Below are 17,793 nucleotides of genomic sequence, written 5' to 3'. Positions count from 1 at the left end.
TTTCATGTGTTGCTGCCTTGCTATGTTGTTGTCTTAGGTCTCTCTTTAAGTAGTGTTGTTTCTCTTGTCGTGATGTGTGTTTTGTGCTATATTTTATTTTTAATCCCAGCAAGAGGCCTTTTGGTAGGCCGTCATTGTAAATAAGAATGTGTTCTTAACTGACTTGCCTAGTTAAATAAAGGTTAAATAAATAAAACATGAGTACACTGACATCTCTTTATTCCACAGACATGATGAGTTCACTGACATCTCTTTATTCAACAGACATGAGTTCAATGACAATATACATGACTCCAGGTAAATAAAGCCATTCCCTAAACATTGCCTTTCCTTAGCGCAAGTCCTCTCAAGTCTGAATGAAATGCTTTTTAAATTTTATTTTTTTTAATCTGATTTCAGCAGTTGAGATATTTATAGCTTATTCGCCTGGAAACACAGATGATTTTAGAGATAATAAATTCTTACACCTGCTCTGAATCTTTGAATGAGAGAGAGAGGGGGAATCTCAACACATTCGCATTGGAACCGAGTGGCCAGTGGCCTGTTAGCGCCCTCTGCTGGACAATACAGGAAGTAGCAGCACTTCTCTAAATTACAACTCTACAACTCCATTCCTATAACAGGGAAACGTACCTGTATGCAGTTAGCAGAATAAAGTTGTTTATTATTATAATAAATTCATATTCTCTATATGTCCTGCAAAAACATACAAAATAATTACTTTTACTGAATACTGGCACCATTTAATAAAAATCAAAAGCTTTTGACGAATACTTTGTTGAGAGCTGTAAAACAACATAGAACTATCTAAAGAAATGAAACATAACGAGCACACTCCTTCGATATAGTTTAGTGGTGAAGTGGATTTGTGGTGGACAACATTGCTATTTGCTATGATGTTTAGGTATAAACGGTTCTGCTCTTTCACTTTCCACTGAGTTTGAGGACGTTGGTTACCATGGCTCCAATGCCGTCGAAGATCAGGTGCAGCTGGGTCTCACACATGAAGGCTGGTGATGTCACCACCTTGTTCTTCTGGTCTACGTGGGCCTCGTGATGACACTCAGGGTCAAGGGTCACACACAGCGACAGGGATACAGAGGCTAACCAAAATCACACATCAAAACAGCAAAGCTTAAATTACATTTTCACTTTCAGCTGAGTGCAGTAACTTTGTAACATACTTTTCACATTGCCTTTGACAAATGTTGTAGTACATGTAGTATTTAGCATACTTACAATTGGAGCAGCAGGTAGCCTAGTGGTTAGAGCGTTGGACTAGTAACCGAAAGATTGCTGGATCGAATCCCCCAGCTGACAAGGTAAAAATCTGTCGTTCTGCCCCTGAACAAGGCAGTTAACCCACTGTTCCTAGGCCGTCATTGAAAATAAGAACTTGTTCTTAACTGACTTACCTAGTTATATAAATACATTTATAACATATGGGAGTTTAACCCACTATTGCAAGCGCCATGATCTACCAACTGAGTTAGAGGACCACAAAAGTACTAAACTGAACCAAAATGCAACATGTAAAGTGTTTAATTGCTGATGTGAACAGTATGGGCAGGCATAAGCTATGGACAACAAACACAATTGCATTTTATCGGTAGCAATTTTAATGCACAGATATACCGTGACGAGATCCTGAGGCCCATTGTTGTGACATTCATCCGCCACAATCACCTCATGTTTCAGCATGATAATGCACGGCCCCATGTCTCAACGATCAGTACACAATTCCTGGAAGCTGAAAATGTCCCAGTTCTTCCATGGCCTGCATACTCACCAGACACTATTGAGCATGTGTGGGATGCTCTGGATCGACATGTACAACAGCGTGTTCCAAGTAGCCGCCTGTATCCAGCAACTTAGCACAGCCATTGAAGAGGAGTGGGACAACATTCCACAGGCCTCAACTCTATGCGAAGGAGATGTGTCGCGCTGCATGACGCAAATGGTGGTCACACCAGATACTGACTGGTTTTCTGATCTATGCCTCTACCTTTTTGTAAGGTATCTGTGAGCAACAGATGCATATCTGTATTCCCAGTCATGTGAAATCCATAGATTAGGGCCTAATTAATGTATCTTAGTTCACCGATTTCATTATATCAACTGTAACTAGAGTATTTGTTGCATGTTGCGTCTATATTTGTGTTCAGTATTTATAATCCATCATGTGAAAGGATATGGTGACCTCCTTGACGATGTGCTTGGCTCCCAGAGCCTTAATAGCCCCAGCAGTGCCAGCATAGGGCCACTTGCCCCCCTTCTCCTCTTCGTGCCCCACCGTCACCTCTACCCCAGGAAGCAGCTTGGCAGCCAACACAGGAGAGATACAGCACAACCTAGGTTAAATATAGCCAGGTTAGGACAATGTACTAATTCCATGTGACCAGCTTAGTTTAGAGGTTGGCCCTCTGATGTCACATAGGTGGATACATTGATATGTTTTAATTTATAAATACTTTTTACAAAAACTCCATCTTTACCGAACATCATTACTAACCTTTTTGTTCATTTGGTGGTTAAGGCTAGCAGTGTGGTTAAGGCTAGCAGTGTGGTTAAGGCTAGCAGTGTGGTTAAGGCTAGCAGTGTGGTTAAGGCTAGCAGTGTGGTTAAGGCTAGCAGTGTGGTTAAGGCTAGCAGTGTGGTTAAGGCTAGCAGTGTGGTTAAGGTCAGGTTTAAAATCAGATTGTATGACTTTGTGGCTGTGCTAGCTAGTGACACTATGGAGAGCTGCCTCCAGAACAAGATTCATGACACAAAAAGCTAACCCACACCTGGTCTCAGGGATGGGTAACTCATCAGTTAGATAATTCAGCTTTTAGTTTTTTTGCACCATATTTCTGGAACAATCTTTAAAATGTCAATTCAGAAAGCTGATTGAGGACCTAAGTACTGATCAATGGGTTTTTTATGACCGTGTTTTTCTGTCTGTTTGCATTTTGGATATATATTTTGATGTTTGTATTTTCTATAATTTATGTAATTCAGGGCTCATCTGTAAAATAAACCTTGGTCTCAGTATGACTCCCTGATAAAATAAAGGTAAAAAAAAACACACAAATAAAAGAAACTCTTCCTCATTTATACGAGTTAGGGATACTAGAATCGTCGCCTTAACCTAGATCACAAACTGATAGTAGAATCCTCTCTCCTTAACCTAGATCACAAACTGATAGTAGAATCCTCTCGTCTTAACCTAGATCACAAGCTGATAGTAGAATCCTCTCGTCTTAACCTAGATCACAAGCTGATAGTAGAATCCTCTCGTCTTAACCTAGATCAAACTGATAGTAGGATCCTCTCGTCTTAACCTAGATCACAAACTGATAGTAGAATCCTCTCGTCTTAACCTAGATCACAAGCTGATAGTAGAATCCTCTCGTCTTAACCTAGATCACAAGCTGATAGTAGAATCCTCTCGTCTTAACCTAGATCACAAACTGATAGTAGAATCCTCTCGTCTTAACCTAGATCACAAGCTGATAGTAGAATCCTCTCGTCTTAACCTAGATCACAAACTGATAGTAGAATCCTCTCGTCTTAACCTAGATCACAAACTGATAGTAGAATCCTCTCGTCTTAACCTAGATCAAACTGATAGTAGGATCCTCTCGTCTTAACCTAGATCACAAACTGATAGTAGAATCCTCTCGTCTTAACCTAGAGCACAAGCTGATAGTAGAATCCTCTCGTCTTAACCTAGATCACAAGCTGATAGTAGAATCCTCTCCTTAACCTAGATCACAAACTGATAGTAGAATCCTCTCGTCTTAACCTAGATCACAAACTGATAGTAGAATCCTCTCGTCTTAACCTAGATCAAACTGATAGTAGGATCCTCTCGACTTAACCTAGATCACAAACTGATAGTAGAATCCTCTCGTCCTAACCTAGATCACAAACTGATAGTAGGATCCTCTCGTCCTAACCTAGATCACAAACTGATATAAGAATCCTCTCATCTTAACCTAGATCACAAACTGATAGTAGATGTACGTTTTCTAAAACGCCTTTCATTCCTTTCCTTAATCTATCCTGATGTCGTGAAAGATGTGGGCATGTGAAAGCAAATCCCTGGTACAGGCATCCATCTGATTGCTTTCCAACACTGTTTAACTTCAAATGAGTGTGAATGGAAGAAAATGATACAAGAATATGAAACCACTTTAAAAATATTGAGATACACCCTAAATGTATTCATTACAAGGGGCACTCAATCCCTAGTCGCTCTTGGCCAGTCGTTCTTGGCCAGTTGCTCTTGGACAGACTACGTAAATATAATCAAGCATCTGACCAGATTACACAATATTTTTGTTCTGGTTAACCGAGATCAATCCCCAACAAGCACACTATTACACACGACGACAGCACTGACCCGATAGGTTTGCCTGCCTTATGAAAGTCCTTCAGGACACGCTCCACATCTGCGTTGATCTTGCAGTCTGGACCGTCCACGGCAAAAGTCGACCTGCCACACAAAACAAGCAAAACAGATCCGGCTGAGAGGGACAGAGAGAGAAACATTGAGATGCCCATGCAGAAGATCAAAGTGTTTGTACAGCAGGTATACTTAACATGAATGATATGAATTAACGTTTTTTTTTTTAACAATGTGGTATGACAACGCTTTTCCACCTACAGGTTTTTTGCCGCCCCAAAGCCCCCTGGGAAGATGATGGCGTCATGGTCGCTGACGCTGAGTTTGACGAGATCTGTGATGTTGCCCCTAGCGATGCGTGCAGACTCTGATAAGACGTTCCTGGACTCGTTCTCAGCTGGCACTCCCTTCCCGTGGTCGATTACATGCATCTGGGACACGTCAGGGGCGTACATCTGGACCTCGGCCCCGCCCCTGCTCAGGTGCACCAGAATCCTGTCTCACACACACACACACATCAGTGAGAATGATGTATCACCTCTTGTTCACCGTGTGAATCAGGTTAGATGCCACCTTCTGCTGGTCCACTTCTCACAGGCGACTGGTGCATGAATAGAGCGGCACACAATTGGCCCAGCATCGTCCGGGTTTGGCCAGTGTAGGCCGTCATTGTAAATAGGAATTTGTTCTTAACTGACTTGCCTAGTTAAATAAAGGTTCAATTAAAAAAAAAAAATAGTATAATAATTTTAAAATGTATTCAGTGTATGGTTTAGCCAACTTGTCAAGCAAGTAAATAGCATGTTGTATAGTGTAAGACAGGCTTGGAATAGAATGGAAATAGGCCTACTCACGCTGATGCTTCATGGATTTCTGTTCCGTCATACACACCACAGCCAGACAGCACCTGTTAGCATGACTTATATTAATATGCCAAGTTCAATTCATAAGAAATTATTGATTATCTTATGGCAAATGAATGCCAAACTAGATCAACTCCCAAGAACAAAACTAGATCAACTCCAACAACAAACCTATACTGAACAAAAATATAAAACGCAACATGTAAAGTGTTGGTCCCATGTTTCATGAGCTGAAATAAAAAGATCCCAGACATTTCCCCATTATGGGGACAATAAAAGGCCAATCTAAAATGTGCAGTTTGTCACACAACACAATGCCACAGATGTTTTACGTTTTTTTGAGGGAGCGTGCAACTGGCATACTGACTGCAGGAACGTCTGCCAGAGCTGTTGTAAATTCTGAAAATGCTTACCTGTACCTATGTTTGTCCTGTACAACTGCAGTTCTTCCACGGGGTGCTGAAATCCATTCTTTTAATAAAAACGTTTATCATATACAGGCCGCTACGTCTCCAGTTGATTAACACAATGAGGAAAAAGTCGATTTTATTCTATAAAAGTTTTTATTTAAAGTATGAATCGCAGTTGTAGAGGACAAACATAGGCACAGGTAAGGATTTTCAGAATTGATCATTTTTCAAGGCGGCCTATCGACAGCTGCTTGATGAAGAGTTGGTTATTTGAATCAGCTGTGTGTTGCTAGGGCAGAAACCTAAATGTGCCTCTTGGGGTCCAGAGGACCGAGTCTGCACTAGCTTGCAAAAAAACGGAATAGTCCGCCTGAAGCCAGAAGTTAAATAACATTCAGTTTCAACTTACTCTGTCGATTGACTGTAGGCTTGGTTCTTATGTAGGGGGAATAAAAATGTAAAAAAGTACATTCATGTAATGTCTAATTTAACAGAATTTCCAAACGTGGGTGTGCAGTTCGTCAGCATGGTCAATTCCGCTCTGTGTACCTCATGTCAAAATAAAAGTCCCCCACAAGTTCTTGCCTTTTTTTTTTAATGCAGGCATGGTGCACTTGCAGGACTTATTTTGACATGAGGTAAGCTGAGAGGAAGTTTGGAAAGTCAGTTTATGTTCTACTAGATGGTTTTTGTTGTTGTAAATGTTTCCTCTGCATAAGGACCAACCCTTACGGACAATCGGCAGGGTGGACATCCCGAGGGGTTCGTGCTGATTGTATGGAGATTGTGACAGCCGGTTAAAACGGCGTCCCTTGACAAGACAAGAAGTATGTCAGGAGAAGTGCAGTATTATCATAAGTAGAGTTATACTTGGAATACGGAGGAGGAATGGAGGGAAAAAGGAGGCAGAGGAGGTCTAAACGAGAGGGAGGAAGAGGGTGAGATTGAGTCGGAAAAAAGGGAGATGGTTTGTTAAAGAAGAATGGTAGAACATGTAAGCAGACTGAGTTAAAGACAGGAAGAGAAACGGAAGTGAATGAGGGAGAAGTATCGGAGGTGGTAGGTGAATATCTCATAGCCCGAGGCTTGTAACCAAGGGTCAGGATGAAGAACAGTCTGTGACAGTAGGAGTGAAGTTTTTGGAAAAAGTGGACCCTTGCCTTTTGGCTGATCCATTTGTGGTTTCAGGGTGGGTGAAAACAGAGTTGGGTGCTGTGGAATCGGTGAGGGTAACCAGAAGTGGTCTTGTGATAATTGTTTGTGTTTCTGCTGGTCAGAGGGAGCAGGTATTAAACACAATGGGGGGAAGAAATGTGAATTGTTTCGCTCTCAAGAAAAGGGTGCCATTGAAAGGAGTGATAACTGGGTAAGCGGTAAATGTGAAAGCTGACCAACTGAAGGGAAAGATTCACAGTGTTTATGATGCTCATTTTTTGGTGCGACGCAGACGGGGTGGCGCGATGCAGACGGGGTGGCGCGACGCAGACGGGGTGGCGCGAGTGGTAAAACAGAAATTCATTGTCTGTTCTTTTGGAGTTTTGATGTTGAGTCTTTCCCCGACAAAGTGATGTTAGGATATAAGTTATCCTGTACAAGCTTTTGTGCCGACTACATTACGTTGGTACAGGTGTCAAGCTTATGGGCAAGTGGCAGCAGTGTGTAGGAGGAAGGTTCCTAGGTGTGAGAAATGTGCAGAAGGGCATAAGACAAAGGAATGTGTAGCATTGGGAAAGTAGTGTTAATTGTAGGGGTGCTCATGGGTCTGGGGATCAGAAACGTCCCGTGAGAGAGAGGCAGGTTGAGGTTTTCAGGGTTAGAGTAGTGCAGAAGTTGTTATATGCTGAGACAGTGAAGATAGTAGAGGAAGATGGGTCAAGAGGAAGGGATACTGAGAGGAGTGGTGTGAGTAGTAGATCTGTATCAGTACAGAGGGACAAACCAACAAGTGATATATGTTTCAGTAAGATTAGATTTTGGGCATTTATAGTAACGGTTATCAACTGTACTGCAGGGACAGAACAGTTAGATGTTATGGACATAGAGGTTGTGGTGGCAGCTGCAGAGAGGTATTTGGGTGTGAGAGACATGACATCAGAAGAGTTACAGGGTGTGTTAAGTGGTGGTGTCCCATCCTTTCAGGCTGTTGGCATGAAGTAGGACTAAATATATTTAAGTAGTGGAGTATGGTATTTCTTTTAAATGTTGTTTAATTATGCAAAGTATAAGAGTTATACCCCAGTCTAGTAGGTGGCAGTTAATGCAACATTTATTGGATGACAACTGCCTTTTAAACCACATCGAAGAAGAAGAATCGGCAGTGTGAATTGAAATGACATTGTATTTAATGTCTGGCTTTGCAAGTTAATTCCTAGCAACCTTGGTGTGTAAATACTAGCGTTGCTAAAAAGCTGCAAGCGACTGGTTGACTCAATGTTGCTTAAAACAAATCGTGTGACCATTTATCAAAACTCAACAACACCTCAATATAAAGAGAGAGGAGTTGAGTGATTCTCAACTAGGGATTTCCGATATTACATTCAACTGGTCAGAAGTGACTTGGCACACATGAATCATTTAGCTAGCCCACTACTCGACACACTATATCTGATCCAGCTTTACTTACAACTGCAACTTTCGCACCGCTCCAACTCGCACTCGTGTGAAGCCCCGAGTTTACCAACTGTGATTTCCCTAGGAACGGAACCGATTTAAATGCTAGTGATCTTAAAGCAAACATTGTCGACTACAGAGTTCAACACAAACCAGACAGGGACCCCTTGATTAAACGCGCACAAGATGCCGGACGGTGGCATCAGCGTCTCGACAGCGAAAATAAAATAGTACTTCCGGGTAACGGAATTTCGGAAACGTTAAAAAATAACAGTCTCTCACGTAATATTACCTGGTTTTATTCATGATGTATGGAAAATAATTGTCTAAACATTAACAATGACTCATTTGTTCATATTTAACTGAAATTTGCATTAATTGTGGATTTTAAAACACGTTCCAAGGTCAAATAAATGCACCCAAATTACTATATATGCATTACATATTGGCTTATAGAGAAACAATGATTCTGTAAAAGTGGGGTGGGGAGTACTCAGTATGGTCTGTAGAATATATATATATATTTTATTTATTTATTTAATGGAGCTTTGTTGCTGGTGTTTTACTGTGGTCAAACAGCTTAAAATTGGCGTGCCTGGTAGGAGTGAAATATTCAGTAGGGTCTCAGTTCTCTCTCTACAGTTCGATAAGTATCCCATGTACACTGTATTGCATTGGGGGCTATGGAGGGGGTGGAGAATGAAGTGTTGCTGGATATGTACGACACAGTCCCCCTCAAAAACAAATCATATTTGGATAGTAGAGACCCTACTGAGCATTTCCCACCCACTTTAGCTGAGACAGGTAGTAAGGTTCTCTCTACAGTGCTAAATTTGTACCGTATATTGTCCAGGTGCCCATACAACCTATTTGACGACAGTAAAAGTCCAGCAACACTTGCTATGACTTAGCTTCTTATTCACTCATATGTTTTGGGACCGTAGTGAGGGGACTGGAACCTGGTTTTATGGACACACAATCAATTGTTTTTCCTGTACAATGCAGCACATAAAAAAATACAGTGACATTTCTTAAACATCACATTTCAAAATTGCATCCTTGAACAATAGTACCAGTAAATAAACAAGAATTATACAATAATAATATATATATATTTTTTTTATTGTAGGCTATTATTATGTTCTTGACATTCATTTCCTTAAGCTCCAACCGTTTGTCAAAATGCCAAGAGTGTGCAAACCTGTCATCAAGACAAAGGGTGGCTACTTTGAAGAATCTCTAATATAAAATATATTTTGATTTGTTTAACACTTTTTTGGTTACTACATGATTCTATATGTGTTGCTTCATAGTTTTGATGTCTTCACTAGTATTCTACAATGTAGAAAATAGTACAAATAAAGAAAAACCCTGGAATGAGTAGGTGTGTCTAAACTTTTGACTGGTACTGTATATATTTACATAATTTGTAACATTATGCATTATGCAAAGCTGCAAAAAAGATTGATTTCGTATCATACGCATAGCGTTTTACCAATAGAGATAGAGGACTCTGTGCCATTATAGCCTCTGTGACAGCATGGGTAGCACCATTGAGGTAATCTCCATTTTGAAGTAGTCAATTTTCTTCTTACCGATTGGCTGATTTCTCCTGATGACCCGGTTGGACATGACTGCAACAGGGTCACCAAGAGGGATCAGCCAATTAAGTTGGAAGTCCCACCCAGGTGGCTTCATTAAAGTGGTGGAAGCCCTCAATGACGCTGCCCATGCTAAGACGCCCCTTTGGCCACTAGAGGCCTCTAGCATTCTCCATGGTTTTATCGGAAAACTTTTATTTTGAAGGCAGAATCCCGAAACCGGAAGTCTTAATGTGGATAGCATCCAGCTAGTGTTGCTGTCATGACGCTAGTGACAGTGCCCAGCAAATGTGACAGCTGGCATGGCATGTTTCAGCAAGGTCATGCAGTGAAATACTTATTTGACAGAATTATTTTAGCTATCATGTCATGAAAATACAACAATAGGTTTTGTGTCTGTGTCAACATGACCTTTTATTAGTAACCTGAAGGTAAAAAAATATATTTGGTTTCACATAAATGTACAGTACATGTGACCTGGAAGATATTTCAAATAGTTTATTGGCGATAATTACTGTAATGTTTTAAAAAGTTATTCGACTAGGTATCGTATCAGGTCCGCTCGACATAAACGAAATATGGTGAAGCATGGCGCCATACTGTACAACCGCCGTTTTGCAAGCTCCGACCCAACTTTGCTATTTTGTGATACTTTTGGCATTTATTTTTACTTGTATTTTCACTAAATGTATCCGCTATAATTTCTTATAACCGACAAAAACTTTTTAACATCAGATCCATCAATACATTTTTCACCCATCCTGTATTACCTGACGGTCAATTCTACCTCCCAAGGGAGTTTTAAGCTGTTATCATGAACGTAGTAGACATTCCACTTAAGGACAAGAAAAATAACAAGCTGGCACTTAACGAACTGTGCGAGGCTATAAACAAGCAAGAAAACTTGCAAGAAAAAAGTCAGCTTTTCTTTTCTAGTTGCCTGCAAATGTAATTCCACGTCATTACAACACTTGATGCCCAATTTACATCAACACGTCTCCAACGCCACTAGGGGTGATAAGGTCCTAGACCACTGTTATTCTACCTACAAGCAAGCATACAAGGCCCTCCCTCGTCCCCCATTCGGTAAATCAGATCATGACTCTGTACTCCTGCTTCCTGTTTACAAGCAGACACTCAAAACAGGAAGTACCCGTTACTCGCTCCGTTGAGAAATGGTCATCAGAATCAGAGATTATGCTGCAGGACTGCTTTGCTAGCGCTGATTGGAATATGTTCAGAGCTAACCACCTCCGTCACCAGATTCATTAGGATATGCATCGGTGATGTTGTCCCCACAGTGGCGGTTTCCATTCCAGCCATTACAATGATCCTGTCCTCCTATAGCTCCTCTCACCAGCCTCCCTTGGTGGAATCATATTACACAGGCTCTGACACGTGGCAGGGACTACAGTCCATTACTAATTACAAATTAAGACCCAAATCTGCCTAACGATGCCTCTCTACCTTAAGAACTCAATACATTTAATTTTATTCATTCTTCGACTATAACAACACCGTGCTGTGCATGAGGGCCCCTGCTGACCCAGAGGACTGGGTGATCTCGCTCTCCGAGGCCGACCCGATCTTTAATCAGGTCAACACTCGTAAAAGCCTCATGGCCGGACGGTATTTCAGGGCGTGTTTTCAGAGCATGCTCAGAACAGCTGGCAGATATATACACAGTCATTTCCAACCTCTCCTTGTCCCAGTCCGTAATCCCCACATCTCAAGATGACCACCATCATTCCTGTTCCTAAGAACTCTGAGGCTTTATACCATAATGACTACCACCCTGTATCATTCACATCTGTAATCATGAAGTGCTTTGAGAGGCTGGTTATGGTACACATTAACTCCATCATCCCAGACACCTTAGACCCAAGACAACTACAGGAAATGGTGGGGCAAGCTTGCCCCCCATCCACGTAGACGGGGCTGCAGTAGAACGGGTTGAGAGCTTAAAGTTCCTCGGTGTCCAAATCACTAAGGACTTTAAATGGTCCACACACAAGCAACAATGCCTTTTCCCCCACAGGAGGCTGAAAAGGTTTGGCATGGGCCCTCAAATCCCCAAAACTCTACACCATTAAGAGCATCTTGACTGGCTGCATCACAGCTTGGTATGGCAACAGCACCGCCTGAATCGCATGGCGCTACAGAGGGTGGTGCAGACATCACTACAGGCTCTACAACCAGTACATCACTGGGGCTGAGCTCCCTGCCATCCAGGACCTCTATATCAGGAGGTGTGAAAGTGAAGGTCCGGATAATCGTTAAAGACTCCAACCACTCAAGCCATAGACTGTTCTCTCTGCTTCCGCACGGAAAGTGGTACAGGTGTATCAAGTCTGACACCAACAGGCTCCTGAACAGCTTCTATCCCCAAGCCATAAGAATGCTAAATAGCGAACAGAATCTGTTGACCCTTGTATTGTATTTGTGTACTGTCTCTATGAACACACATAGGAGTCTACACCCTGACGCGCTCTGACACTCCAACACACACACACACACACACACACACACACACACACACACACACACACACACACACACACACACACACACACACACACACACACACACACATACATATATATATATATATATATATATATATATATATATATATATATACATATACCTGTATCACTCCAGTATCCCTGTCAATTGTAAATATGGTACTGACCTGACCCTGTATATAGTCACCTTACCCCAATACATATCTACCTCCATCACTCCAGTATCCCTGTCCCCTTACCCCTATACATATCTACCTCCATCACTCCAGTATCCCTGTCCCCTTACCCCAATACATATCTACCTCCATCACTCCAGTATCCCTGTCCCCTTACCCCAATACATATCTACCTCCATCACACCAGTATCCCTGTCCCCTTACCCCTATACATATCTACCTCCATCACTCCAGTATCCCTGTCCATTGTAAATATGGTACTGGAACTGACCCTGTATATAGTCACCTTACCCCAATACATATCTACCTCCATCACTCCAGTATCCCTGTCCCCTTACCCCTATACATATCTACCTCCATCACTCCAGTATCCCTGTCCCCTTACCCCAATACATATCTACCTCCATCACTCCAGTATCCCTGTCCCCTTACCCCAATACATATCTACCTCCATCACACCAGTATCCCTGTCCCCTTACCCCTATACATATCTACCTCCATCACTCCAGTATCCCTGTCCATTGTAAATATGGTACTGGAACTGACCCTGTATATAGTCACCTTACCCCAATACATATCTACCTCCATCACTCCAGTATCCCTGTCCCCTTACTCCAATACATATCTACCTCCATCACTCCAGTATCCCTGTCCCCTTACCCCAATACATATCTACCTCCATCACTCCAGTATCCCTGCACATTGTAAATATGGTACTGGAACTGACCCTGCATATAGTAACCTGTAGGTGAGTATAGGTCCCACATTAACCTTTAATGACGTGAGCGATGTGGTGGTCCTGACACACAAAGTCAGCGTCGATAGGGCCCTTCACTCCCATCTCTTCCTTCAGGGGTTTGGTTTACCCCCTCCAGGTCGGTGTTGGGCTCCCCAACTTTGTAAACCTCATCATCCTGCACGCAAGGAGAGTTGGTCATGAATAATTATCAAACGCCTAATTCTTGCTCGCTACTATTTTACCTCTTACAGGTTAGTACAGTTTTTCTTCTCCAATTGCTAACACACTAAAATGACACGCACAGCACAATTATTTAAACTGACACACAGACAGCAAATCCTCTTCTCAAGTCTCCAAAAGTCTAAATGCATTTTCTGATTTACACACATTTTTCTAATTCAAAATGGCACTTTTTAAAATGCACTGCACACGGTTCTCTGCATAAGACACAACAATCTGACATAAAGTCACGTTTGCCATTTCAAAACACTGCCATTCAAAATGACACTACGTGAGCTAATTGGCCAATACATGTGCCACCTGGCCAAACACCTCAATGGTTAATTGTTTTCGCTTCAATCAGGAAGTAAGCACTATGAAAAGACCACAGGTGAGCACCTTTTGTTTTACAACAACAATGGAAGCCGTTGCAGAGAGAGAGGAAGAGGGAGGGTGAGAATGAGAGGGGGAGTGAGAGGTAGGGGTAGAGCTGGTAGAGGAGTTCATGGCCAAAGAATACAACAACTTTCAAATGAAATCAGAGCAACCTTAGTTGATCATGTCATCAACCATGGGCTGACAATGCAAGAGGCTGGACAGAGAGTGCAGCTCAACTTGAGCCGTTTTACTGTCGCCTGTGTCATCCGGACATTTAGACTGGAGTACAGGTATGTAACCCCAAAAAATTTCACACTATGTAATACACCCCATGTCATAGTGTATCAGTTGGCTGACACCTGTTTACTTCATGAATGGCTGATGTCATACACTAACTGCACAAATTTCCTGTAGAATTTACTCTACTGTGGGGGAAATATCCTTCGGCTGCATTGTCCAAGCCCTATATTTTTGTTTTTCTAAAGGACTGAGAGACGCAACCATGGTGGAGGAAGGGGCCAAATGTTCACCGGGGTACAGGAAGCTGCCATTGTAAACTTGGTTTTAGAAAAATAATGAAATCAGATTACGAGAAATTCAAAGCCACATCATCCAAGACAACACCATATTCAACAACATTCAATGAGTCAGTCTGTCCACATTGGCTCACATTCTCAAGCGAAACCAAATCAGAATGAAATAACTTTATAAGGTGCCGTTTGAGAGAAACTCACAAAGAAACAAAGAGGTCAGACGAGCATATGTGGATGTAAGTACAATATTGACTGCAGTACACTACACGCAACATTGTTTCCCAGTGTACTGGATAACACCATATTGATTGCTTTTGTTAATTTGTTTTCAGGGAGTACTGGAAATGGATGCTCATGCAATCCCACAGAGTTCATCTTTATAGATGAGGCTGGGTTCAACCTAGCAAAGACCAGAAGAAGAGGGAGAAACGTCATTGGCCACAGAGCCATTATAGATGTTCCTGGCCAATGTGGTGGGAACATCACAATTTGCGCTGCCATCTCCAATACGCATGGTGTCCTCCACCGTCATGCCAACCTTGGACCATACAACACAGCCCATATTCTCACATTTCTGGACAGACTCCACAACATTCTCATACCACCAGAGCGTATGAATGAAGCAGACCATCAAAGAACCCGGTACATTGTAGTATGGGACGTGAGCTTTCATCGTGCAGCCCCAGTCCAAAACGGGTTTGCTGACCACCCACCATTTTGCGTGCAATACCTCCCACCATACTCACCATTTCTGAACCCCATAGAAGAGTTATTTTCGGCATGCCGGTGGAAGGTATATGACCGGCAGCCCTTTGTGCAGGCTATGGAAGAGGCATGTGATGAGATTGATGTGGGTGCGATTTCAGGGATGGATAAGGCGCTCAAGGTGCTTCTTCCCTCGATGTCTGGCAAGGGAAGATATTGCCTGTGATGTGGACAAGGTGTTGTGGCCAGACCCAGCTGTGCGGCAAGATGCTGCCTAATTATTTTTCTTGACTCTTTTATTTGTATTTTTAAATTTTTTTGATATACATATTTTTTTATTTTTTTAAATATTTTTTCTGCACTTTTTTTTCTGCAATTTTATTTTTCAGTTCAGTTTTTTTTTTGTGAGCATATTTTTATTCAGTCCAATGTAAATATATCTGCTGTACATATGTTGCACTGACTTGTTTGGTGAAAAATTAAATGTTTCAACAGCATGTGTGTGTATTTGCAAATATTTCTGTACATCTGAAGAATTTCCTACAATTTGAACTATTTTAGTATTATGGCAAAGCATACTAAAGATGAGTGTGCTTTTCATTATGCCCAACAGTGTGTAGTTGGTTAGACAAAAATCTGGTAATATGAATGAAGTGTGTGCCATTTCGTGCAAGTGTTTGATTTTGATAATGCTATATGTAGTTTTGGTTGCAGTGCTTCATTTTGCAGGATATGTGAGGTATTTTGCAGTTTGGGTGTGTTTTTTTTTTTGTGAATTGCGTTAAGTATTTTGATAAAACCAGCCTAGTTTGCAAAATTGTGTTTTAGCAATTGGGGAAAAACTGTAAATACAAGTATGGCACTGAAATGTATAGTGCCCGTTTTAATAGGGTCCTGACCAATCCTGCTGTTTTGTTGTTGAACACCAGAGGGAGTCCTTGAGCACATCTACTCCATCTAGTTTTTATCATCATTTTATTAAAGGAAAACACAATGATGTTGAAGGGCTCCCGAGTGGCACAGCGGTCTAAGGCACTGCATATCAGTGCTTGAGGCATCACTACAGACACCCTGGTTCGAATCCAGGCTGTATCACAACTGGCTGTGATTTGGAGTCCCATAAGGCGGTGCGCAATTGGCCTGGCGTCGTCTGGGCAGTCATTGTAAATAAGAATTTGTTCTTAACTGACTTGCCTAGTTAAATAAATAAAAATGTTTACATGAAGTTTGGAGTCATTAAAACTTGTTTTTTAATCACTCCACAAATAGAAACAAATACTGTATGCTTCTTTCTATTAACAAGTGGTATATAAATTATCACCTATAAAGGTTGTTTTAATTATATTAAATTATATAATAAATTGGCAAATTTGTAGTGGGTTGTTACATTTTCTGTCTGGGCAAATCAGGTCTGAGATATTGAGTTATGAATATCAAACTTTAGTCGTTGTGTCAGGTGAACTGTTGTGTCCTCATCTTTTGGTCTGATAATTTCATTCAATCATTTTGGTTATAAATAGAAGTTACAAAGAAGGCCTTAAAGTAATGAAACAAATTAACTCCAACGTGTTGGCTAAAGCAAATCAGGAATGTAACTGTTTTTAATCATCTTGGCTGTACTATTATTCTATTTGTTTATTTTTATATAATTTTTATAATTTATTTGTCTTCCAAATGGTCAGAATTGTTTTTTAAATATTGAATTTCCTTCTCCCTTTTTTTATTATGATCCAAAGCCACATATGAGTGAGTCACTCAGCTTTATGCTGCAAAATAGCCTACTATATAGGCCAAGCCTAAATGAAGACATAGTACATTTCATAAACTAGTACAATTTCATCAAAAAAGAACAAATGTAATTAAATAGCTCCGTTCTTGAAAAGATGGGCAATCTTTCTCCGTCCGTATCCTTGCTGGACTCTCATTCAGTTTCTTCTTCACATCAGCAAAAAAAGCACATCACATCAGAAACTCACTTTATACAGAGAGGCTATCAGTTTTTCCACACTAGTAAATAAAGCCAGTTTGTAATCTTAGAATATTTTCTGTCTGTTTTTCGAGGGAGAGAAACCAAAAGCGATACCAAAGGCATTATCAGCGTTCTAATTCCCCCTTGTGAGTTAGGCACTACAGAGGGTAGTGATGTACTGGGGCCAAGCTCCCTGCCATCCAGGACCTCTACGCCAGCCGGTGTCAGAGGAAGGCCTCTAAAAATTGTCAAAGACTCCAGCCATCCGAGTCATAGACTGTTCTCTCTGCTACCGCACGGCAGGTGGCACAGAGTCTGGAAACAAAACGACTCTGAACAACTTCTACGCCCAAGCTATAATACTGATAAATAGTTAGTCTGGGTAGCTATTTACATTACACTATTTTTCTACAAAGAATAGTTACAGCCCCTCATGTCTCCTCTCCTTCACACAGTGTATGAGACTAAGGCTGATACTGTAGGTTCCATTCTATACTATCGTACAGAATTGCACAGTGTATACTATAGACACAGTAATATTACACTGTTAGCTTCATTCTCCAGTATTTGGCTGAGTTTATGTTAGCCCAACCATAGTGACATTACACTGGTGTATTTTTTTCACACAGTTGCTGGGTTGCGATAGTTGTTGTTACACTATTTTTACAGTACATA

At 41.3% G+C, this 17,793-nt stretch overlaps 1 protein-coding gene across 1 annotated transcript; it reads right to left on the bottom strand.

Annotated features, from left to right (window-relative positions):
- Positions 1-202: 202 nt before the first annotated feature.
- Positions 203-8,493, bottom strand: gatd3 (glutamine amidotransferase class 1 domain containing 3). The gene is made up of 6 exons (XM_014165644.2): positions 8,287-8,493; positions 5,245-5,297; positions 4,652-4,885; positions 4,388-4,480; positions 2,195-2,351; positions 203-1,053 (listed from the first exon to the last, which is right to left on the bottom strand). Exons 1-6 carry the CDS (start codon positions 8,398-8,400, stop codon positions 925-927), a joined length of 780 nt encoding a protein of 259 aa, XP_014021119.1. The 5' UTR covers positions 8,401-8,493; the 3' UTR covers positions 203-924.
- Between the last annotated feature and the right edge of the window lie 9,300 nt (positions 8,494-17,793).

This window comes from Salmo salar, chromosome ssa21, assembly GCF_905237065.1.
Source record: "Salmo salar chromosome ssa21, Ssal_v3.1, whole genome shotgun sequence".
Classification (NCBI taxonomy): Eukaryota; Metazoa; Chordata; class Actinopteri; order Salmoniformes; family Salmonidae; genus Salmo; species Salmo salar.
This window is presented reverse-complemented; position numbering and strand designations above follow the sequence as displayed.